Source organism: Sinocyclocheilus rhinocerous, unplaced genomic scaffold (assembly GCF_001515625.1).
Source record: "Sinocyclocheilus rhinocerous isolate Xijiao unplaced genomic scaffold, SAMN03320098_v1.1 scaffold2355, whole genome shotgun sequence".
Taxonomy (NCBI): domain Eukaryota; kingdom Metazoa; phylum Chordata; class Actinopteri; order Cypriniformes; family Cyprinidae; genus Sinocyclocheilus; species Sinocyclocheilus rhinocerous.
Genome location: NW_015666965.1, coordinates 244,055 through 270,145, shown reverse-complemented (window position 1 = coordinate 270,145; position 26,091 = coordinate 244,055). Strand labels below are relative to the sequence as shown.

The following is a 26,091-nucleotide window of genomic DNA, read 5'->3' as shown; positions in this document are numbered from 1 at the left end:
TCATGAAAAACCAGTCCTCGGACCTGATCTGAGACACGACTTGTAGATTGTGAGCATCCTGAACTTCAGTCTTGTGACTGAGTGGTTCAACTGACGCAGATCTAGAATAGGACGCAACACCTCATCCTTCTTCGGAACTATGAAGTACCGGCTGTAGAACCGGGACTCTCTGTTGTGAGGAGGGACCACCTCAATGGCCTCCTTTCTCAAGAGAGTGTTTACTTCTTGTTCCATTACCAGAGCCTGCTCGGGGCCCACCAGAGTGGGAAGAACCCCACAGAAACGAGGAGGTGGAGAACCAAACTGGATTCCGTGGCCTCTCTCTACAGTGTGCAGGACCCATTGAGACACATTTGGCAGAAGTTTCCACACTGCCAAATAGTCTACTAAGGGAATCAGTCTCTCGAGACTGACCTCTGGTGTAACCAGAGTGGCTAGATCGGAACCCTGAAACGGTGAACTGGCAGGGAATGACCGCTCTAGCTGCTCTAGAGACCTCCTCGGAGGTAGCGAGCCCCCCAGCACCGATACGTTTCCGGGCAGATACTGAGAGTCATGCTCGCTGGAGACCGCTGTGCCCTGAAGCACCGGAGGTGGCAGGGTTGACAGACCAATCTCCTGAGGGCACTGAGGAGAGACGGGCACCGTATAATGAGGTGTACACCGCTTTTCCCCAGAGGGGGCCGGCCCTCAGAAGTCCTGGGCCATAGGCGTCAGGACGTTTTAGCCAAAGACTATCCAGCGAGAATGACGGTCCGCAGATCTGCCTTCTGTTAGAAGCCTTCGGCCCAGGAGCACCACTCTGACTCCAGAATCCTGGAGAGTGCGAGAAGTGATGCTCCCTGAATGAGGAGCTGGAACACGGCTGGGGCTGCTCCCGCCCAGCAGCCCCCGCTGACCACATCAACCTCCTCAGAGGATGAGAGGTAAACACCGTGCTCTCACTCGAGAATTTATCCCAAGAGCTAGCTATATAGAGAGTGAGGTAGGAGAAAGGGGGAAGCCCGTCTACGGGCCCTGCTGAATAATATAAACATATATATATATATATATATATATATATATACACAGTATAACTTCTCAAAGCCAGAGTATTATATTTAATTCCTCAGAATTAAACACAGCCAAATAACCAGACAAGTAAACACGGTCTGATTATGAAAGGATTCAATATAACAAATCGTGAATGCCCGTAATGCATGCGTTGCCTTGGCACTCGCGTCGAGTGAGCCACTCGATTCTAATGCATAAGACTTTCTTCCCTCGAGAAGAAACGTCAGCGGGAGCAGAGCTAAACATCCAATGTAACGTACGTTTTATATTCATTTTTTTTTTAGAATGAACACAGCCAGCCCCCTCAAGAGCTGACTGCGTGCTCTGCTCCAAAACAGACTACACATAAATCGCGTGCATAACCACCCCTTATTTAGCGAGGGCAGGGAGAACGAGCGATCTAAAAGCAGTCTGCTCATATGCAAACAATATCAATCTCCTCGGAGAAAGATAGCTGCAGCAGCGAGCTCTCACTCAGAGGGGGAAGAGACCGCAGCATGGGCGGAGAAAGGGCGAGCCCGTCTCCAACCCGGCTGCTAGATCCAAGTGCGATCCCTGCAATCTCAATAGCCGCCGTGCCTCAGCAGCAGCGGGACTGGAACTGCAACGATCACAAACACGGACACACTCCCCGGAGTGTGCCCGGCGGGAGCGGAGCGTTTGCAGTGGGTAGAAGCACAATTAGCCCCCTCGAGAGCTGACTGTGTGAGCTCCGCTCCTCAGCAAACAACACACAAAACGTGTGTATCCCCACCTGTAATGTAACGCGGGCAGGGAGGAACACAGTCTACCATGCTGCTTGCTCTCGCCCTTAAGCTTTGTTAATATGCTTGTGCAACTGGGACAGACAACAATAAATAAGACTGACACACAGAGCACTTGCTGAATGACAGAAAGCTGCCTGTTAGTGACGTTTCGTTCGTGAACGAATCGTTCTTTTTGGAACTAATCTTTTAGGTGAACGAATCGTTCTCATTCACGTAATCCATTGACTCATATTTCTCGTTCACTGAAATTCCTCCCTCCAGAGCAGCGCGGCTGCAATTAGCAGCGCATGCGCAGCTCGGTGAACCGGGTAGCTCTGTTGACTATTTCATCCTGTCAATAATGACTAAACCTCGAGCCAATAGCCTTCGAGTTTGAGATGTGACGGAGCATGTGATTTGTTGAATGTAGTGAACGAATATGCCCTTCACTGAACGAGGTTCTTTTGAGTCTGAACGAGATCGAGAGATCTTCTCATTCGTGAACGAAATGACCGAACTGGTACATGTCGTTCGTGATCGAGTTGAATGAACTGGTCCATCTCGTTCGTGAACAAGTTGAATGAACCGCTACATCTCGTTCGTGAATGAAATGACAGAACTGGTACATGTCGTTCGTGAACGAGTTGAATGAACTGATACATCTCGTTTGTGAACGATTTGAATGAACTGCTACATCTAGCTCGTTCGTGAATGAAATGACCGAACTGGTATATGTCAATGGTACATGGAACAACTTATTTAGACATTTTAATAAAGTCAAATCAGTTTTTGTAACAAGTAAATACGTTCGTTGACTTAAGACATAACAAATAAGACACTATTTTTCGCCACCTGCTGGCGTATTTATATAATATGAAGAAATGGTCACTGAACGAATCAGTGAACGAATCAGAAAGAATAATTTTGGTGAATGAACTGAAAATGAACGAAACTCTTGAAAGAATCAAAATTTCCACCACTACTGCCTGTGTATCCAACGCACGTGCTTTTAAGCTTCCTGGTCGCTACGTCACCCCGCCCGTGACGTCTCGCCCATCCATTGGACTGATTACACACGTGATTCAGAGCGTGGTCACGCAAAAGGCGTTCCCATAGAGTTTTGACGCAGCTTGAATTCCTGAAGGGGAACTACAAACATGTTAGTTTGAACATCTAAAATGCTGACAAAAAGTGTCAGACTCAAGTCATCCACATTAAAGCGCAATGCATTGGAGCTGAAGAGTATACTGAAGAGTAGCTTTCAATAAGGACAACAAACTGGAAAAAAAATTTTGGTTTGGTTGAACAAATAAAATTATCTTGTATTCCATATTACCATTAGCATTTAAGCTCACTGTGTTGGAGCTCATGTGGTAACCTTAGGCCACAACTCTGGAAAATTATGTACAGGAATGTATTTGGCTTTACATTTTGACAAGAAACTCCAAAAAATGTTTCTTTGAAAATCTAAAATGCTGACAAAAGTGTCAGACTCAAGACATCCACATTAGCTTTAGCATTAAAGCTCAGTGTATTGGAGCTCTTGCGCTAAAACTGTTAGGTAGCTCTTGAAGACAACATACTGAAGAATATTTGGCCTTAAATTGGGGCAACAAACTCCAAAAAATGTTGGTTCAAACATCTAAAATGCTAACAAAAGTATCAAACTCAAGTCATCCACATTAGCTTTAGCATTAAAGCTGAGTGTATTGGAGCTCATATGCTAACTGGTAGGCAGGTCTGGAAAATAATGTACTAAAGAGTTTTCTTTCAATTAGGACAACAAAATAAAAATAAAAAATGTTGGTTCAAACATCTAAAATGCTATCAAGTGTCAGACTCTAGTCATCCAAATTTGCATTAGCATTAAAGCTTATGTTTTGGAGTTCATGTGCTAACTGTTAGGCCACATCTTTAAAAAAGTATGTACTGAGGAGTTACTGGATTTGCATTTTGACTACAAGCTCCAGAAATGTTTGTTTGAACATCTAAAATGCAGACAAAATTGTCAGACTCAAGTCATCTGTATTAGCATTAGCATTAAAGCTCAACGTATGGGAACTCAAGTGATAAACGTTAGGCCATGGCTCTGGAAATCTATGTACTGGTGCGTATTTGGCTTTACGTTAAGAGGCTCCAGAAATGTTTGTTTGAACAGCAGGCTAAAAAAATGTCAGCCCCAAGTCGTCCACATCAGCATAAGCAATAGCAGTGAGTATGTGCATTACGGTGCATTACCGTTCGGTTTAGATCACAGCTCTGAGAACTTTCTGAGTATACTTTTGCAGCTTGCATATAGTGATGAAGACTTGTCGCGGTCACCTGGCCACATGCCCCGGTGGACTCCAGGAACCGTAAATCGGATGCATTACAGCCCGTTGACTTTGTATAATGATGCAGTAGGAGCGGTGTTTTGGCACAGGTGGTTGAGGACAGTCACTCATGCATGTCAGTCAACTAATCACGAGCCTGGCATTGCCAGCGACACGTGGCACATGCATTCTTAACATGACATGATGATTGCCAAATGAGCACAGCCAGACAAAACACATTTAAAACGGCACATCCATCAATCCCAAGCTCATTTTCTTCCCTATTCCCTTGGGTTGAAGAGCTAAAATGAGGAAATGTCATAATATTTACAGAAGCAGGACGTATGTGTATGCTGGCATCATTTTAGCAACAGTTGCATACGTGAAGAGTCTGCAGCTATTTGCAATATTTGACAGCAGATTAAGTTTAATGTTATGCTAATGCCAGAGCTCCATAAATATCTGTTGGTTTTGCACAAATAAGACTGGTGAAGCTGCGAGTATGCTGTACTGTTTGTATTGCAAGTTCCTCTCAGCAGGTGGAAGAAATTGCGCATCTCATCCTATTCGTCCCTCATGGGATCTAACTAGTCTGCAAATCCCCACGATGCCTGTCTGTAATGCTACTCAAGCCTCCGGCAATGTCCAGCAGCCTCCAGTAAATTAGCCCGGATCCCAGTAGCAGAAAAGACTCTGGGTTCCTAGAGGCCCTGTCTGAAATAACGTACTTGATGTGGACTTGCCATTTGGTGGTGCATTTGTAAATTTATCAATCTGAAGAGTGTGAAAATGTGTGAATTTGGTATTTGCTAATCTTCCAAGGTTGTACTTAAGTATTTTACGTGCTGCTGCAGTGTGTTTTGTTAGACTGAATGATCATTTCAGTCTTGTAGTAGAACTTTGTTGTCAAAAATTGAACCTGTAAAAAATGTTTAGTACAACATGAACAACATGAAATGTCATTCACAACACGTAACTTCTGAATTGTATTCCCATGTGAAACATTCCCAATTCCCAATTGTGAAAAAGAGACATTTTATCCACCAGGATCTGATTGGATCATAATGGGATATGATATTATTGTTTGAGATTATTTTTCTCTGCCCAAAGGCCTTAATTACATCAGCAGAACTAAGAGTTTAAGGTTTGGCTGGTTAGCATGGTGCAATTAGCCCCTATTTTTTTCATTAGAATAGCATGCCTGAATTAATCTTCATAGAAAAACAACAAAAGGTCATTGAAAAAAGGTCCCTCTACCTACATTTTTAAAACTCCAAAAACCAATACATACAATTCACTGCAGTTTCCAGTTTGAAATCAACACTAAAAGTAATAAAATACAACTAATTGTTATGCCTTTTCACATAAATTATGATTATGGGGCAGATTATTCATTAATAAAGACTTCTTTTGTGTGGTTTCTTGCACAATGCTATGTTACGACCGCAAAATACTTTTGTAAACAAATTAATTTTGATGTTTGCATCACATAACCAGCTTCATATGTTTGCTTTTTCTGGCAGTAAATTTGCTCGGTAGCGCACCCGGTACAGCATTAGACTTGTGATGTGCAGCACTCGGGTGGAAGTCCTGGTAAACATGAGTCACAATAAAAGCGCTCAAAGACTTATAGAAGCCAGCTAAAATGGCATGGTTGTTTCAGAAAATATGTTTTGATCTCACATGTGTTTTTCTTAACACTATCTGTTAGAGTTTAGTGCAGGTGCTACGCGATTAACATTTCATGATATATACCATTGCGTGATCTCATAGACATGTTGTACGTGCTTCTTTCTCTACAGTGCTGTTGAGTTTACTCTCGGCCGGGGCTCAGACCGAGATGAAGCGGGTTGTCGGGGACAATGCCACATTGCCTTGTCATCACCAGTTCTGGCAGTCGAATGGACAAACACTGGACATCGAATGGCTCCTGCAGAAACCCAACGTCAAACAACGTGTGGTGAGAGATATTTTGCTTTTCATGCCCTCTCAAAATTTGTCTTGTCTTCACTCATTGCCTCTTGTTTATTTTATTTCAGTTTCACTTAGATTTTGTTCTCTGGACATGAGTTTTGTATTTGCATCCGTCCTTCTGATCTCCTTCCAATCACCTTGTTTAAATATGTGCTTGTGAGGTGATTTTAGCCTTACAGATACAAACCAGGGAATTTATTTTGAATTTGTGAATGTTAATGTTTTATTCCCAACATCCTGGAGACAATTTCCAGACAAATTACTTGCTATGTAGTTTGTTCAGGATAATGTTGTGTTGCACAAATTGTCCAAAAAAAAAGTAATACGTTATTTGGATAGTTCACTTTAGACACTGAACTAATTTGAAGTAACTTTTAAGTCATTAGAATATTAGTAGACTGTCTGCTTAATATCTGCTAACATTTTATTTTGATGGTCCCCAACAGACATTCGACTTACTACAAATAAATTTGCAAGTACATGTCAACTTATTCAACTAACCCTAACTTACCAGTCTACTAAAACTACTAAAAATGACAGTTAACGTAGTTTAAAATGAATGTAGTTGATGTAGATGCAAAGTTACGTATAGTTAGTAGAATGTCTAAAGTGGACTATCGAAATTAAGTGTAACCAAAAATTATTTTCGTAATCTTTTTTGGCAAGTTGTAGGACTACCGTTCAACTAACATGGTTTATTTTTCAGTGTGTTACTAATGTATTTTTCCTGTATTAGCAAAATATGCACATTTTGACAACAACAAAACAAATGGAAATATTATTATTAGGGCCCAAGCTTACTTACATACCACAAACTGCATATATCGTACATACATGTGCGTATATGTATGAAACACTGTACATATATTGTTCTCAGTGAACCAATACTTTTCGCAATGATGTTATAGTCCTTAAAAAACTGAGTGAAAAGTGAAAGTCACCCCTTTATTAAAGATTTTATTCTGTTTGTCGGTACCATCATGATGGTACTCAAAACAACCTAACAACCACCCAAAACACCATAGCAACCACCTAGTTTTAAAGGGGTCATATGATGCGATTTCAATTTTTCCTTTCTCTTTGGAGTGTTACAAGCTCTTGGTGCATAAAGAAGATCTGTAAAGTTGCAAAGACTAAAGTCTCAAATCCAAAGAGATATTCTTTATAAAAGTTAAGAGTCAGCCACACCTACCTAAAATGGCTCGTTCTAACACGCCCCAACATACCTACGTCGCTCTGTGGGAAGATTTGCATAACACCGCCCAAATGTTCACGCAAAGAAAGAAGGCGTAACTTTTATTCTCGCTATAGTTTTGTTGTTTCCGCTGCCATGTCGTAAAGACGCTGTGTGCGTTGAACCTTAAACCGCATAAACACATTTCATTACACCAAATACACAAATTACTGTTCTTTTTAGCAGCATCATATGACCCCTTTAACTGTCGTCTCTCTCAGTGATACAGCAGTCACAATGGCTGCCTGAGGTTTTTGAGCACAGTGCTTCTCCCGTCCTGTCACAGGTCTGAATCAGCTTTTTCTACACATCTCTCATTGAAATACATACCCATCTGTATCAGTACACCTAACAGACGCTTCACCCATCTCTCTTCTCTCTCGCTCTCGCATAAACACATTCAGATAAGAGCTTCGTCTTATCTGTCTGAAGTGAGAATCTTTCACTGTGAAACGAACATTGTTAGAACACAGCTTTGAGTTTAGGTATCCGTTATGTATCAGTGCGCCATAATTCATCAGGGGGAAGTCAATACGTGACAGTCAGGCGATATACTTTCAGATTAATTTAATTATCTGATTGCGATAAGGCTTTTTGTTCCCACACATAACAGACTTTGAATGTTTGAATGTCAACGCAGATCTGTTTCGTAATCAGCTGAGATTTCATTTCAGAAGACAGAAAGGCCTATAAAGAAACTCGCATCAGAGTCTTCGAAGCCTATGGGACGGGTTGTCCATCACATGTAATATTTAACGGAACGATAACATTTGAGATGCCATTAATTAAAATCAAATGTCTGAAAATTTGATTTGGAATCAAAACGAGCCCCTGGCATAATGAATAAGTAATTCCTTTGTTCCACTGTTACACCGGCCTGTGTAACTAGAAGTGTTCGGCTTGTCAACATTTAACCACAGCTTGTTTAGTAATGTGTAGTAAAATCGCAATCGCAATATTGGTAAAAAAAATCGCAATTAGATTATTTTCCAAAATCGTTCAGCCCTAGTAGGCGTTTTCTTCTCAAGAACATTGTTGTTAATGGCAATAGGTCAAGATTTACATGTTTAACGTGTCCCAGGTAACCCCTGCTGGTATATGCCTTAACTACACCATCTTTTTCCACTGATGGCCTATTCGAAAGTACATTTTGATTATCTCTACTCACCAAAGCTGCATTTATTTGGTCAAAAGTACAGTAAAAACAGTAATATTGTTATTAAATTATTACAATTTAAAACTAGATGTCAAGACAATGATGTTGTCCTGAGAAAGCCTGAAATGAAAGTTTAGATGATAGATAGATAGATAGATAGATAGATAGATAGATAGATTGTTGTTGATGATTACAAGCTGGTTGTTAGGGGGTAGGTTGCTAGGCTAGGTGGTTATTAAGGTGTTCTGGGTGGTTGCTAACCAGGGTGTTGTGGGTGGTTGCTCGTTGGTTGCTCAGGTGTTGTTAGGTGGTTGTTATTGTGTTCTGGGTGGTTGTTAGGCTGTTGCTAAGTGGTTACTTGGTGTCCTGGCTGCTTGCTAGCCAGGGTGTTGTGGGTGGTTACTAGTTGGTTGCTGGGGTGTTGCTAGTTTGCCAGTTTGCTAGGCCATTGCTAGGTGGTAGTTAGGGTGTTCTTGGTGGTTGCTAGGCAGTTGCTAGGACACTGTAGGTGTTTGCTGGATGGTTGCTAGAGTGTTCTGATTGGTTGCTATGTTGTTGCTAGGTGGTTGATAGGGTATTCTGAGGGGGGTTGTTAGGCAGTTGCTAGGGTGTTCTGGGTGGTTGCTAGTCTTAGCTCGTTTAAGCTAGTCTCCCAGCTTGCTAATCTAAAAAAGTACCTAAAAACCCTTTAATAGTCTGGGTAATAGACCAGACTGAGAGACTGTAAAAACAGCTTAGGAAGGTTATTTTTCTTCTTCTTCTTCCCAGCAATGCACACTTGCCTTTGACTTTGTGTTCACGTAGTACTAGGCCTATGTCGCATGTAGTTCACACAGGCGACTTCTATATGACATCCATGCAGCTGCCTTTGTGATGAATGGAAATGCTAACAGATAGCTCTCTCCAGCTATATTACACCTCCTTGGCTAATGCTAACATTACAGAAACTCTTTCTTTGAAGTGAAGCCAAAACCCGTGACTCAGATTTGACTCGTGTTCAAGAAGATTATGCTAGAGAAGATAATTTTGCTGTCATTTGTAATCTACATAAATATGACAAAGAGCATCATGTTGTGACTGTCAGTGATACAGAATGCATACAATAAGAATCACAGATGTTTTGCCAGAAATGCAAATGAGTAGCGCATCAGAGTTTTCTCCTGTCGGTCATGCTGTAGTGTGTGTGTGCGAGACGAGCAGCAATCGCAGACGGCTCTGGCAGGTGGACCCGGCCGCAGGTCTGCTGATGTGTAGTGGCATCAGTGTTTAGTCCTTTACCCCAGGCATTCAGGAGGCTGTCACCGTCAAACTGTGTGTGAATGTGTGTGTTGGCAGCTGTGTTTGTGTACGACAGCCATTTAGCATCTTTTCCATGGCAGTCGGTACAGGTAGAGGTTCTTATATTAGAAAACCTTTTGCCTTTTGTACAGAGCAGTACAGTTGTCGCAAAGTACCCATCAGATGAAAAATAATGAAACAACCAGTTTTGAGGAAAATGAGAGTGCTTTCCAATGCAAAGTTCCATGCTACAATGCTAGATTGCTGTGAGAAGTTGCCATTAGAGCATTACCATAGATATAGATGCCTCATTAGCGGCTGTTTCTATGGGCCGCTATATGTAAGCAGTCTGCCATATTGGAACGGTTAGCAGGTGTGTAAATACTCCAGATCAAGTTGAATGCAATCTTAGTTAGTAACTGTAGTAAACTGATTACATGTAATCTGGATTATGTAATCACATTCCAAAAATGACTATGAGTTTGTGATGTGTTTTGAGTGTTTTCAGCATGTTGCTATGTCGCATTTTGTGCATTCTGCGTGGGTTTTAGGGGGTTTGGATGTTAGACATTTCTGTGTGTTTCTTAGGTATTCTGAGTGTTTTGCATGTTGATATGTGGCTACTACAGTTGCTAGGTCATTGTTAGTTGGGTAGTAATTTTAATCTGATTGGTTTAGCTTGTTGATATGTGGCTGCTAGTGTTGCTAGGTCATTGCTAGGGTGTTTTAAGTTGCTATCAATGAGTTGCTATGCATTTCTGAGGTGTTTTAAGTGTTTTTAGCATGATGTTGTGGTTGTTGTTTTAGGCGGTTGCTTGTTGGCCGAAGTCAAAACCCACCCCAGGTTTCTATGAAATTCAGATTTCTAGTGTTTTTTGTTGTTTGTTTTCTGTATCTATTAAGCCACAAATCATAAGTCTGATGAACCAATAATGCCCCTTTCCTTAAGTATTATTTATGTACCTCTATCACAAATGGCAAGTTACGACCCACAGTTTCATAATTAGGGTTAAGAGTTTAGTATGCTTTCCTACTGTACTACTAGTTGACGACTTTTGCTTTCATTATAGACCTAAGTTAGAGTAGATGTCATATTTCATTTGACATGAATGAAAATAAGGTTGTGATGGACTGAATCATTTGTGTATTTGTATCCCGCTCAGGCTATTTTATTTGGCGTCAACTGAAATATGGTGTCTGATTCCACTGATTTCTTTCATCTATATTTATACGAAAGCTCTGTCTCTCTCATTTTAGATCATCACATTCTTCAACAACGAGGTCTACACTAACGACAATCATGCCAGTCGTCTGTCCTTTGCAGGCGACTACCTGAACGGAGACGCCTCTCTCCTGATCAACGATCTGCAGCTGGCCGACTCTGGAGAATACCATTGTAAGGTCAAGACCGGCGGCAAATACCACTGGAGCCAAGTCAACCTTATTGTGCTGGGTAAGGCTCATCTTCCTGGAATCAGCGCCCAATCGTTTCCTCCATCAGCCAGCCTCGCTGTGATTCGATTTGATCATACAAAATTTGGCCATTATTGACATAATCTAGAAATATGATTGCTTGCATTCGCTGGCCAGACACTCTCACCTCTGGTGATGTTTGCTTCACTTTGGACGGTAAATGGAGAGCATGTTAATTTGAAATGGTGGGATGAGGGAACATTGATTGTGCTCTATCTCTTAAAAACAGAAGAGACAGAATTAGGAGCTTATGTGATTTCTCTTCTTCTAGCAAAACAGTTTACTGTCATCCCAAATGAGGTTCAGATGAGCTTCTTATGATTTGATATTTTGCTATGTCTGGTTTCCATTATTAGACCGCAGGGTTTCAAGCGCAGTACCTCTGACACCACAGCTCTCAGCCAAGAGAAGAACTGGAAAGAAACATGTTTCTTTTTATTTAGCCTCATCTCTATCATATGCTCTTGGTGCATAGTTCCTATTTTCAAGGACTCGCAGCTTATGCCGAGCAGTTTGAAGTTGTATATCACGTCTTAATTTTATTTCCTAAGTCATTTTATTAACAGATTAGTACGCTAGCCACAGAGGGACAGGATATTGGCGAAAAGTTGAAAGAGAGAGAGAAATGGGAGGATGGATTGATGTAAATCCGGCCTCCACCCCAGAGTTTCTCTCATTTATTAACATATCACAGAAGATTAGCTCAATACTGCCTTCCCATAATCCCCCTTCTCCACTCCCTGTCTCTCTCGCTACTCTTCTTCCTCTTTCCTCTCCGTCACTCTATAAACACATTACCGGGAGCTAGTGTTCACATTATTTTCGAAATTTGCAGTTGAGAACGGACAGGAAATGATCACGGTAGGGTTGCACCAGTTGTTCTTAAGTTCTGAATTGAATTAGACACACCAGAGGCTTAGTAACTAGAGTTGGGGTACTTGGACTCGTGCTGAAATTATGAATGAACTCTGATTCGGACGCACTCAGGTGAACTTGACACTGAAAATTTGTAAAAAACATACACGAAACATACATGAAAAATAAGTATCAACATAAAATTAAGATAACAAGACATTAATAAACTTCTCACACTCAAACTCAGTTGGTTAATGATTTGGACCCAAAACTACTAAATGGTTGCACCATTGGTTCTTAAGGCAGAATGTATAGCTAAATGTAGGTTGTAAGTAATGCGTAGTCACACAATATGACATTTACCTTCAGTGATCAAACAGCAGCTTTGAAATGCATTCAGTTGTGAGTGAATTTCAGTTTATCCACATAACTAATAGTAAAACTAAGTTCCCATTGAAAAACAATACTTAATCAGGAAATAGTTTTACATGTATATGTCTGTAAGGAGCAATAAATACTATGGTGCAACCAGCCCCAGTAAATTACACAAGTCTCACAGGCATTAATCATTAGGCTGTGGAGATTTTTAATAAACTGCCTGCAACAATGTTCCCTCTAAGCTCTGCTTGTTTCTTGAGATTTCCTCAATCAGAGCTAAATAAATGGGCATCGTTTCAACTGGAGTCCATCCGCATGTCCATTGATTTTCAATATGGAGCTGAAGCTGTGAAAAATCTTGTTTGCTGATTATTTTATGAGATAAGGACCGCATCCTACAAGAGTAAAGTTATTTCGGATGCCAAACGGATTTGCAAGAATAATGACGGTTTCTAATCATACAGTCAACAGAAGCCATACATTATTATTTTACTGTCTTCTTGTGAACAACAAAACAAGGCAACATCACTATATTAAATCATCCTGACCAGTGTTATTTTAGTATCACTGAGATACTGTTATAGATTTTATTAATTCGTTTTCATTTTAGTATTTTCTGTTTTTATTTAAATTTTAGTGAAAGTTTTAGTAAATTTGTTGTGTTTTTGTAATTTTTAATAATTATTTTTAAATATGACTACATAGTTTTTATTAATAGCTATTTCCGTTTTAATTGTATTTATTTTAGTACATGAAGTAAACGAAAATGTTGCCTTGGCAACTAACTTAAATAATATAAGTTAATTTTTTTTTTAATATATACACTGTATATATATATATATTTTATTTTAGTTAACGTGTATTTCTGTCACGGGTGCACACACACGAGGGACGAGGAGACGCTGGAGAATACTTTACACAAGAGACTTTATTCGTAGGAAGGAACCAAGGGAGACGAACTCAGGAAGACGTATACAGGAAGGAAGACGTACACACGAAGACCTTCAACATCGGACAGAGAATTAGGGGCTGGGAACACTTTATATACACACACACAGGAGGAGGGGATGACGAGACACACCTGGGAGCCATGACACATCAAGGGAAACACCTGGGAAGAAATCAACTTAATCAGGGGAGGAACAGGAAACAAACCAAATAAGGGCATGGGAAGGCACATGGGGAGCAGGACACACACGAAACATGGAACAGAGTCTGACAATTTCATTTAAAGTAACAATTTTTTATGGATTTAGTTTTTGTTTTAATTATAGTTAACTAATAGTCTCAATCCTGATACAGTTTCATCTAAATATTTTCTGGGACACATAATTCTGAGACCACTTTTTGCATTTTTCTAATTTAATACAAAATTATTAATTGCAAATTATATTATGAGCATGACAATTTGAGTCAGAACAAAAACCCCGCTTTTGGACTTTTATACTGTATTTTTGTGTTTTTAGTTATGGTGTAATGTAAAATGTGATAAATTGCCTAGTAAAATAATATATATTTGATAATATTTGAATTTTTAAAAGAACTTAAAAAATGCACTGCACTGTATACACTGCAGTATATGGAGTGTTTCTGTTCAGTTGGTTAAAGCATCTGCCCATTTATAAATAGATTTGCTCTGCTTGAACAAAAATCTGAGGATATATTGACTGTGAAACCTCCATATTTTTAATCATTGCATATCCTGTCCATGCAGATAAAATAATGTTTTGGCTGTGGACCCAAGACAAACAAGTATACACTGAATTGGTTCCTGTGTCCTTTTGGTGTGTTTATAGAGAGGGTCAGTAGGGCCAAAAGGGGCCACAGAGGACTACAGGCTGTCTCTTAACTGCCATTCAGCCTCCAGACAAATCCCTCTGGACAGGCCTGTCTAACTGACCCCAGAACAGTTTAGAGCAGTGCTGCGGTAAGCAGGATGCCAGTGGGACTGGTCTGGGGTCACTTGGTAACTGTTGTGAGGCAGTGAGATCTTTGATTTGACTTCTGTGTTGATTCTGATGTGCTGCGTAAGGTCAGAGGGGAGTTCAAAGCAGTCAGCGTGAAGGACAACAAATCCTGACCCCTGCCTCCCCAAATGTCACAATTCAGATTGATTGCCTCTTTGATATTGATTTCCCTCCAAACATGCCAGTGTGCTGTGTTTGCAAGTTTTAGTTTCATCTGAAATTTTGAAATACTGCTTCAACATATCAAACTATATATTGTTTGACACTATATACACAAACAGCATAGCAAAAAAAAAAAAAAAAGTTAAAATTCTGTCAGATTTATCACGAAATACAAATAAATGTGTTTTCCTCTTTATTACAAGTTATACATCAGAAGGCATAAAAAACAGTATAATTTAATTAAACGAATGTCTCATTCGTAAATGAAAATATGATTGATTCTCATGCCGCTTTAACTGATGCGAATACAGTGTTCTGTCACGTCACATTAAAGAGCATAAAAAACACATTATTGTAAGACATATTGTTTGTATTTCGCTATAAAACTGACAGAATTTGAAAGCTGAGGCTTTGTTTTTTATTAAAAGTACCAAAAGCACAAAGCTTATTGCTATGGAGGACTGGTGCACTACAAATAATAAATGCAACCGAAGACGTGAAATATTATTTTCAAGCATACTGTCCCTGGGAGTATATGACACATGCTATGCTTTCTGCTAATTATCCAACATGTATTGAAATCAGTTGCCAGGCCACCGGAATTTCTCCTGGTGCTCCCAATCCTGGCCATTTGCATGTGCAATACTCTCAAAATATTATAATTTAATCTTGCATTTGCTACAACTTTATTCTTGTATTTTTTTTCTCAAAATATTATCTTAGATTTTTTTTAACGTGGCACTAAAACGCGGTTATACATAATCCTACGCCTTTATTCTCAAAATATTATGACTTTAATTGCATATTTCTACGACTTTATTCTCAACAATATGGCTACGACTATTCTCGTAATTTTGATTTTATTCTCAAAATATTAGGACTTTAATCTCGTAATCCTATTTCTTTATACAATTTTTGTTTTAACTTTATTTTTTATTTTTTTATTTCACTGCACTAAAACGCCATCGTAGACCTTGTCTGGTTGTTTAACTGCAGAATGTTGTTCCTTGCGCCACCTGGTGGATATTGTGTGAGTGTATGTATATACAGTATATATATATATATATATATATATATGTATATGTGTGTGTATATACCAGTATGCTGTGTATACTGTATATACTATATATGATGATATATCAGGGTTGTTGTAGTTACCTAAACTAATTCTTAATGTTAAATAAATGTTAAATAAAACCTGTAACTAAATGGTATTTGGTTTGCAACCACAAGGATTGATCCTTGAAGTTTCACTGTTATGCCCATGAAAACGGCATTTAAGCACCTGTGGATTCCATAGTAAGCTGCTTTGGATATAAATATTAAACGACTAATTAGTAAACTTAACATGAGCATTTTCTCGTTCACAGTGAAGCCGTCTAAACCCCGCTGCTGGATGGATGGCCGGCTTCTGGAGGGCAGTGATGTGAAACTGAGCTGTAAGTCTTCAGACGGATCCGACCCTATTCACTACAAATGGGAGAGAGTTCTGGATAAGGGCAAGAGCGTGGGAAAACTGCCTTCCCGCGCACTCATCGGTGAGTCAAACACCCCAAAGCCTGGCAAGCGAGACTAGAGCGTATCATAACTTATTCTGGTCTGTACAGTTCCTTGCTGCTGACTGTCTCAAATAATAATCTCGAAAGATCTGATGCCATGAACTTCACACACTTTAGCAAATGCATCGAGTAGTTTTTGCACAGAAGTGCTGATTGTTGCAGATTAAACCTGTGTGCTCTGAATCGCAGACGTTGCATGGCAAACAGACAATGAGATTAGAAGAGATCTCAACAGCTCTATTGATATTAGCCTCTATGCATTAGAGCTGTGCGGTATTATATCGGTAAATGCAGTACGATCGAAACACAAGCATAATCTACTCAGTCACACATGCCTTCAAACATATTTCGTAGATTCAGTTCTGTTCAAAGGTTCTGTTAGAAAAAAACAGTAATATTGTGAAATAATATTACAAATTTCAAATAAAGGTTTTCTACTTGAATATATCTTAAATGTAATTTATTCCTGTGATGCAAAGCTGAATTTGCAGCATTGTTAATCCAGTCTTCAGTGTCACAAGATCCTTCAGAAATTTGCTGTTCAACAAACATTTCTTATTATTATAAATGTTAAAAATGGTTGTGATATTCAGTATTTTGTGGAAACACAATATTTTTATTATATAAAAATAGTATTATATTATATTATATTATATTATATTATTATTTCCTTAGCATGTAGTAAATAATTGTCATCAGTACTGTTTTAGTATGATGGAGATACTATTTTAGTTTTTAATTTTATTTTAATGTTTACTTAATTTTTGCATAATTTTATTATTTTTTATTTTAATGTTAGTTGTATTTTTTTGTAAATTTAGTTTTTAGTCATTTTGTTGTGTGTTTTTATGTTGTTGTTTTTTTACTATTTTTTCCAGTTTATGTTTTATTTATTGCATCGAGTTAAAATGAATTAAATTTTATTTTAATTCAGATAAAGGATTTATTTCAGTTCAGGATTCTTTGATGACTAGAAAGTCTTTTACAGTCACTTTTGATCAATTGAATGCATCCTTGCTGAATAAAAGTATTAATTTCTTACTTTTTTCAACTTTTGAACCGTTGTTTCCCAGCTGAACTACTAAGCTTTTACTGTGATAAACTATGAAATTAGAATTACAAATTTCAGTTACACCACCCACGTCTAGAATGCATCATATGGACCTTGGGTAGGCAAAAAAAAATGACAAAAAAATGTCTCAACTAAATAATAAAATAAGCAAAAGATGTTCAACAGCCTTTGGCAGTTATTACATTAGAATTCAATCTCATTGGGTTCTGCTTGGGAAAACAAAACAACAAAAGTGCAAGAGCTACACAAATTCGAGTGTAATATGGCTTTGCAGATGGGACGGAGTAATGCACTGATTCTGAGCGATTTCTCCTGCTGACACCAGATCATCAGAGCCGCATATTGTTTTACAATCTATTTAGCCGCTTGCAGTCAGTGCTGCAGACCCTCACCCAAACTCAACAATTAACCAGCCTCATCAATGACCACCTGCTCACTCTAATCAGCTTTCTTTGGCTGATAAACACTCCACCGCCCCAGAATTCACAGCAGACAGTGGATGAGAGAGAAGGATGATGGGACAGGGATGCAGGGATGAAAGAGGAGGCGTTAGATCCTGGAAGAGTAAATGATCCCGGCGTCTCAAATCGCTCCGGCTGACAAACGCTCCTCGGCTAAAGACACACGTGAGGTTCTCAGTTCTCAGGACACGAGAGCTTTCTCACCGGCTACAGGAAAACATATACTATTCATCTCATTCGCTGGAGTTCAGCAGAACCGTGAATCACCTTGACACACTCAAACACTAATTCATTCACTGCACTGGGCTCTCTCTCACTTCACTCCCCATTCTGTTTGACTGAAGCCTGTAAAGTAGAGTGGTAAAGGAAGTAGTAAAAGACGCGTAACCCTGCTAACGCTGTTTTGTAGCTTCAGGACTGGAGAGTTACTAATATCATAACCCTGCTTCATCAGCAGTGTGTCCTTGAGAAGTGGACATAAGAGAAAACCTTCAAAATAAAACACACATATCTAATTCTTCTCAGGGGACTGGTGGTGATTTTAACCCTTTAAAGCCGTGATGTAATGAAAGCAGAATCAGATTGTTTCTTCTGTATTGTGACATATATCCGAGTAAAACGGTTCAGTGCATCTGTTGTTGATCGATGGAGGCAGATTCTGGCTTATGTGTAGCTGAAGAAATTAACAATTACAATTGCCAAAACGTCCAAGCTAATAGATTGTAGTTGTGTTTCAGCTCATATATGTACAGCAATATAAATTGCTTTCTATTTTCAGATCTGAAGAACCCAGAGATCGTGACCTTGAGGAACTTGACGCAGGACAGCTCTGGGGTCTACAAGTGCACCGCCAGCAACGATGTAGGAGAGGAGAACTGTATCATCGAGGTCACAATGCAATGTGAGTTCTGCTCTGAGGTCAGCCTGTGGCCCGGGCCGCAGACGGCTGTAATTAGTGTGGATGATATGATACTCTGTTCTCAGATCAGTCGGTGGTGGTGCTTTTAGCTTGGAGCTACAGCCTCGGTGTGATGGATGGAGGCTGTTTCCACACTGCAGAGAGCTGCCTTTTATTATGGGGATCATGGTTATGACACCAGTGTTTTGTCATACGCATCTTAAATGTTGGGTAGTTTTATTTTATTTGTGTTCATTTATTTAAAATGTATCTTTAAAAAATTATAAAAAAGGTAATTGTGACTTTTTATCTCAGAATAATTGCGACCTTCTTTTTTTTTGCAATTATGGGGCCTATTTTAACGATCTAAGCACACGATCTAAAGCGCATGGCGAAGGTGCACTTAGAGCGTGTCCGAATCCACTTTTGCTAGTTTAACGATGGGAAAAACGGTCTAAAAAGGTTGTCCCTATTCTCTTAATGAGTAATGGGTGTGTTTTGGGCATAGCATGCAATAAATTATTCAGAGTCTCATCTCCCATTCCCTTTAAGAGCCAGTTGCGCTCGCGCCATGGCAGATTCACGAGCAAATAGGTAGCCTAATTCTGATACATGCAATGATTATCCATTATGATATGTAGGCATTTTTATATGTATGTAGCCTACACAATAATAATCTTTTACATTGTAATCCTTTAATTTTTAATATTTGGCATGTTTGTGTGCTGCTGCGCGTCCCTGTGTGTGTAATAAGCAGAGTGTACCCGCGTTGTGCACCCGCTTATAGGCGCATATTACTAACACGCTCTTTAAATAATAAAAAAAAAATACTGCGCCATTGACTTTAGACCAGTTAGTCAATGGAGCAGTCAATTTCAGTTGCCTCAAAATAGCAACACGCCAACTATGCGCCTGAACACACCTCGTTTTCAGACCAGCACGCCCATGAGCGCACAAATGGGGACGTGAAAATGATAGCTTCGGCGGGCTGAAACTAGCAAAAAGTGGTGAAGTGGGGTATGAGTGGTTATGAACGAATGAATGAAACTCATTTGTCCGTGTTTCACTCCGTCTCGAATCGCGTTCGCGGAAAGTGCTTGAGAAACAGTGGGCCCTATCTTAACGATCTAAGCACATGGTCTAAAGCGCACGGCGCATGTGCACTTAGGGCGTGTCCAAACCCACTTTTGCTAGTTTAACGACAGGAAAAAAGGTCGGCACATGGTCTAAAAGGGTTGTCCCTATTCTCTTAATGAGTAATGGGCGTGTTTTGGGCATAACGTGCAATAAACCAATCAGAGTCTCATCTCCCATTCCCTTTAAGAGCCAGTTGTGCTCGTGCCATGGCGGATTTGCTATTTACACGGCGGAATTTGCAAGCGCAAAGACAGAACGCGTCTCCAGAGAGGAAACGGATCTGCTCGTGCGCGAGCAAATAGGTAGCCTACTTCTGATACATGCAATGACTATCCATTATGGCATGTAGGCATGTTTATATTTATGTAGCCTACACAATAATAATCTTTGACATTGCAATCCTTTAATTTGTAATATTTGGCATGTTTGTGTGCTGCTGTGCGTCCCTGTGTGTGTAATAAGCAGAGTGTACCCGCGTTGTGCACCCGCTTATAGGCGCATATTACTAACACGCTCTTTAAATAATAAAAAAAAAATACTGCGCCATTGACTTTAGACCAGGTTTTAGTTGGTCAATGGCGCAGTCTATTTCAGTTGCCTCAAAATAGCAACGCGCCAGCAATGCGCCTGAACACACCTCGTTTTCAGACCAGCACGCCCATGGGTGCACAAATGGGCGCAAATGCATTTGCTATTTAAACAATGTGGCGCATGACGTGAAAATGATTACTACATCTGGCTGAAACCAGCAAAAAACACTTGCGTCGTGCCTGGCGCCGCATTGCGCTGGGTGTATGATAGGGCCCAGTGTCTCTTCCACGGCTCGGTACGCTTTCAACTCGTTTTTTTTAGTCTCAAGCAAGACTGTACGACATTCACATTACATGATTTGACTGATTTTTATGTAGAAAGGGTGACAGCGCACCGCATTAAAAGAAGTGATCATTCATGTTTTCATAACCGCTGGCCAAATTCAAAAACAAAACTAAAGTTAAATCATCTTTGAGAGCAAGGGGGCCCCCTGGTGTTTCAGGGGCAGCTTGCGTATTTTGCGTATAGGGAGAATCGACTCTGATTATACTAAATGAAAATTACTTATTTCAAGTAACAGAAGTTTTTATTATGGTTTTAGTAGTTAACTAATAACCCTGAATGATTTTTTTCCCTCAGAATTTATAATTCTCACAGTTCTTTTTTTCTGCCACAAAATAAAATAGGTAATTGCAGCTGTTCATCTCACAATTCAGACTTTTTTTCTTTCTGCTGTTTTAATATTTCTCTGTGAGATATAAACTCAGAATTGCGAGAAAAAAAGTCAAAATTGCAATTACCTTTTTTTCATCCCATGGCAGAAACAAGCTTCCATTTAAAAACTTATTTCATGTTCACTTTGCCTCCTTTCCTCTCTCTCTCTCTCTCTCTCTCTCTCACACACACACAAACAAACACACACTTTCATTGAGCACTGGGAACTAAAGAAAGCCAGAGTGTGGCTATTTGTCATCAGTCTTGCTCAAACAGCCATCCTTCAGTGTTTGTGCGTAATGGTTTTGGAAGAGGCAGAAGAATGTAATGCTCACCAGAGGAAAAGATTGAGAGAGTTATATAAACATTTGACAACTGTCCTGCACTTAGGCCTTGTGCTAGTCTTTCTCAACACAGGAAATGAAAAGAATTTATGTGAAAGAGGCATTTCGCAGTTGTGGCTGGCAAAGTTTAATTTGGGTCTGCCTAATTCAGTTTCACTCGCAAGATATCTCATGAGAACACTAATAAAATGTAACTACTGTACCATATGGGCTCCCCTGCTAATATAACGTTTAAACAGTGAACAAATCAAAAGCTCTTTGTCAAACAAAAATAAATGGCTCTTAAAGATGCACTCAGTAAATTTTATTTATGTAGTGCTAGCCGATATGACAGTGAACTTATACTGACACCCAGCGGCATGAATTTAGAAGCTGAAGTTTTCAGGTACTGTAGGAAATGAGCTATTAGCAGTCAGGTATGATTAATTTATTAATCAATCAAAATAACCAATGAGGCAACCTGCTCTATGTGAAAAAAGTAACACTTTGTAATAAAGTCCCATGAATTGCATTAACTAACATTTACAAACAATAAGCAATTAATTTGTTACACTATTTATTAAGCTTTGTTAATATTAGCAAATCTTTAATAACAACTGGGAAAGGTATTACCAAAAAATTATGTTATTAGTCTTATAATATGACTGGTATATGACTTTTCATCTCATATGAGAGGAAATGATTTTAAAGTTTCTAATGAGATTAAAAATCATTTGATGCACCTTTTAAGTGCTAATAACAGATGTTATATTTGATTCATATCCATGTGCATTGATGTAAAACAAACAATTGCATTTGAATAAAATTAAACATGGCTTGTAGACATTCAGTCATAGCTGAAATGAGATTTTTTTATAATAAAATGATTGCTTATAGAAGCTCATTTAATGTTGTAACAAACCATTTTACCATTGATGTACATCTTCATAAGAATATGGATTTTTTTTAAGGAGTAAGCCACAATAAACAAAATCATTTTATCACAATTAAGGAGCCAAATGTCTCTCCAGTTTGCACGACTACACCTAAGAACACACCTTTACCAGGCTATAATTAATGTTGCACATTTATATATGTGTAAATTCTTAAATACATATTTGTACATGTAAAAAAAAAAAGGGGAAAAATCATAAATTTTTCCCTTTTTTCTCCCTGATTTGTAATTATTGTTTTTGTACCGAATAGTATTGAAGCTTGTTTCTGCAACTAAAAAAATAATAATAATAATAAATGAATGAATGAATGAATGAATGAATGACTTTTTATCTCACAATTCTGACAAGTTTATATTCCATTTATATATGTGTAAATTCTTAAATACATATTTGTACATGTAAAAAAAAAAAGGGGAAAAATCATAAATTTTTCCCTTTTTTCTCCCTGATTTGTAATTATTGTTTTTGTACCGAATAGTATTGAAGCTTGTTTCTGCAACTAAAAAAAAAATAATAATAATAAATGAATGAATGAATGAATGAATGAATGACTTTTTATCTCACAATTCTGACAAGTTTATATTCTGACATTCTGGCTTTATTTCTCACATCTGCAATCTCTTAAAAATAGAATTGTGAGATAAAAGTTACAATTATCTTAATTTAATTCAGTAACAAGCTTTGAAAGAACACACAATATTAGCATTTTCACTTGTGTTATCAGGCTTTTGCACCCTACTGTAAATAACTATAATGATTTCATTTTGTATTTTACTTGTCATCATATGAAGATGCAATGTGATGTAATGAGGCGTGACAGATGTGCTGCTGTGTGCAGATGTGCGGGGCATAGGTGTGGTGGCTGGAGCCGTGGTTGGTGTTTCATTCGGCGTTCTGCTCCTCATTCTCATCATCTGGCTGGTCTTCCGCAAGAAGGAGAAGAAGAAATATGAGGAGGAGGAGACACCTAATGAGATCAGGTGAGATCTCAGTATTGATTGTGTTTTTATAGATCCACTTTAACTCTTAATATTCCTGCAGCAGAGACTGTGACTGTGTTTTTGAGTTCAGGACGGTACACTCCTCATATTTTCTTCAGGATAATCTTCATAATACATCAGACAGCTGTTTTTTAGGTCTATAGTGACAGAACTGTACTGTTTGTGTTCACATCAATAATGCAGCCACAAACCACGGCTGTACAGTATCTCTGAATTATGCACAGACAAACATACGGGGAGCGTTCCTGCGCACGTTGGGTGTCATGCCACAGTAGGATCTCTCGCTATGTTCAGTTGTGGAGTATTATCCTAGTTTAGCATGTTTAGGTCATTTATTTTTGTAATACTGGAGTAACCTTGTTATAAGAAAGCTCCCTGCGACCTTAATCTTTGATGTCTAACTTGCAGGATACCAAATGTGTCTAGTTGATACCAATACAATAAAAATTTAATTATTTTCATTATAAAGAAAACTAATATGCTATTTCTAATTGTTTCTAATAAAAAGGTATAATAAAGATACAAACAGAGCAAACAGTGCTTAAAGTTTTTCTGTTAGAATTAAATATTTAAGTAAACATTCGAAAAAATGAAATCAAAATTCTAAAATATTTAAATATAAAATAAAACTACTGATACTATATAAAGAAATAAAGAATGAATTATTTATTAATTAAGTTAGTTAGTTAGTTAGTTCGTTAGTTCGTTCGTTCGTTCGTTCGTTCGTTCGTTCGTTCGTTCGATTCTAGACTACTTCTATTTATTTATTTATTTTAGTGCTGTCAAACGATTAGTCGCGATTAATCACATCCAAAATAAAAGTTTTTGTTTACATAATATATGTGTGTGTTGTGTATATTTATTATGTATATATAAATAGACACACATACAGCATATATTTTGAAAATATTTCAATAATATTTTCAATTAAATATTGATTGATTGATTGATTGAGACTACAATTGATTGATTGATTGATTGATTGATTGATTGATTGATTGATCGCCTTAGTATCAATGTACCGATATTTTTGACATCTGTAACCAATGTCAATATTTCTGTTACTTTTGCAGAGAGGATGCAGAAGCTCCTAAAGCCAAGCTGGTGAAGCCCAACTCCCTCTCCTCGTCTCGCTCTGGCAGCTCCCGCTCCGGTGCCTCCTCCACACAGTCAATGGTGCACAACAGCGCACCCCGAGGCCAGCGTCCACGGCCACCCGCTGTCGCCACCCTCAAGGAGAACGGTCAGCCCCACGGGTTCCCCCAGTCTCCCCCGGCCTACACGCAGGTCGTGCCTAAAACCCCAGAACCCCCGGCCACCCCAAAATTCAGACCCCCCAATCCTCCAGTGGGCATGGCCATCCCGGCGGGCGTCATGGTCCCTGCTCAAAGCAAGGCCTTTCAGACAGTGTAGAGAGTAAAGGAAGCGCAGCCTGGTGCGGGTCTCCGTACAAGACACCCAACAGTGACTCTTCCAAAAGTTGCAACTACGATTGGAAAAATAAAATACAAAAAATAAAAGCATAATTAAAAAATAAAATCAATCATATAAAATCTAAAAAGATGAATGCATATTTACAAGGGAAAATACACAGTGCTTGCCCCCTTCTGAAGCATTAAAAAAAGAAAACAAGGGAGGAACTGAAGAAAAATAATTTTTATTCTCATTCTTTGGTTCTCTCCCCTTCTTTTGATCTCTTGGCACAGTCTGACCCTTTTTCACATTTTTTGTTTTGCTTTCTCTTTTTGAGCTCTTGAAGGCTTTGGGGGCGGTGGGTTGGAAAGATTTCCCCAAGTGCAGTTTATTTATTTAATGCATCAGAGAGGCTAAAGGTTCAAGGGCTGGCTGGGTTTATGAAACATGATGGTGAGAGGAAGGACCAGCCGATTCTGAAGAGAAATGAAGGATATTATCCAAGAACCTGTTGTTTCTGTCGAAGACGTGGGGGCAGCTCTGGGAACATGAACTGTCCATCTCATTCCCATTCAATTTTCCCAGAATGCAATGCAACATAGACTGTGGCTCGGACATCAAAATCAAAGGCAATCTTATTAATACCTTAACAAACCACTGAAAAGAAGTGAAGTGATCGGAAGAAATGGTCCCCGATGGACATTTCAGCACGTGGATGACACCGTGTCATTGATGTAGCGACACAGAGAGACTTTAACAGTTCAGTCATCATGTAACACACTGTGGGGCGAATTCACTGGACGGTTTTGCTACCTTAGCACGCTATATTTCACAAAAAACACCCGTTTAAATGATGCCATTTTGGTTTTTGCGCAAACCCACTTTTTCTATGTAAATTAGGCTGATATTGTATCTTTTCATCAAAAATCACTGCTCCTAATGTTTTGCTATTACTGCCCACAGATGCAGATGGAAAGCAGTGATAATTCATCAAATGATGATTAAATGATGGAAGAAGAGCATTGTATCTGGTAAACCTTTATTTTGGTAGTCCACTTCCAATAGCTATAAGTAATTTTGCAACTACATGTCAACTAGCAGCCATTAGAGTATTAGACTGTCTACTTAAAGGGGTCATATGATGCGATTTCAATTTTTCCTTTCTCTTTGGAGTGTTACAAGCTCTTGGTGCATAAAGAAGATCTGTAAAGTTGCAAAGACTAAAGTCTCAAATCCAAAGAGATATTCTTTATAAAAGTTCAGAGTCAGCCACACCTACCTAAAACGGCTCGTTCTAACACACCCCCACATACCTACGTCACGATCTCGGAAGATTTGCATAACGCCGCCCAAACGTTCACGCAAAGAAAGAAGGCGTAACCGCCTCTTCTCACTCAGCCCGCCGCCTCTTCTCACTCAGCCCGCCGCCTCTGCTCAC

The 26,091-nt window shown here is 39.0% G+C and overlaps 1 protein-coding gene across 1 annotated transcript; it reads left to right on the top strand.

The window, feature by feature from the left end:
• Positions 1 to 1,550: 1,550 nt before the first annotated feature.
• Positions 1,551 to 25,776, top strand: LOC107733295 (CXADR-like membrane protein). The gene is made up of 7 exons (XM_016544867.1): positions 1,551 to 1,722; positions 5,914 to 6,071; positions 11,011 to 11,206; positions 15,959 to 16,126; positions 18,459 to 18,581; positions 23,078 to 23,219; positions 24,314 to 25,776. The coding sequence occupies exons 1-7, from the start codon at positions 1,551 to 1,553 to the stop codon at positions 24,651 to 24,653; spliced, it is 1,299 nt and encodes a 432-aa protein (XP_016400353.1). The 3' UTR covers positions 24,654 to 25,776.
• Positions 25,777 to 26,091: the final 315 nt, after the last annotated feature.

Bases quoted from the DNA above. Each gene is read 5' to 3' on its own strand.
- LOC107733295 (XM_016544867.1), top strand. From the start codon at position 1,551: ATGGGCGGAGAAAGGGCGAGCCCGTCTCCAACCCGGCTGCTAGATCCA. The intron at 6,072-11,010 runs GTGAGAGATATT...CTCTCATTTTAG, and splicing joins CCAACGTCAAACAACGTGTG to ATCATCACATTCTTCAACAA. The intron at 11,207-15,958 runs GTAAGGCTCATC...TCTCGTTCACAG, and splicing joins AGTCAACCTTATTGTGCTGG to TGAAGCCGTCTAAACCCCGC.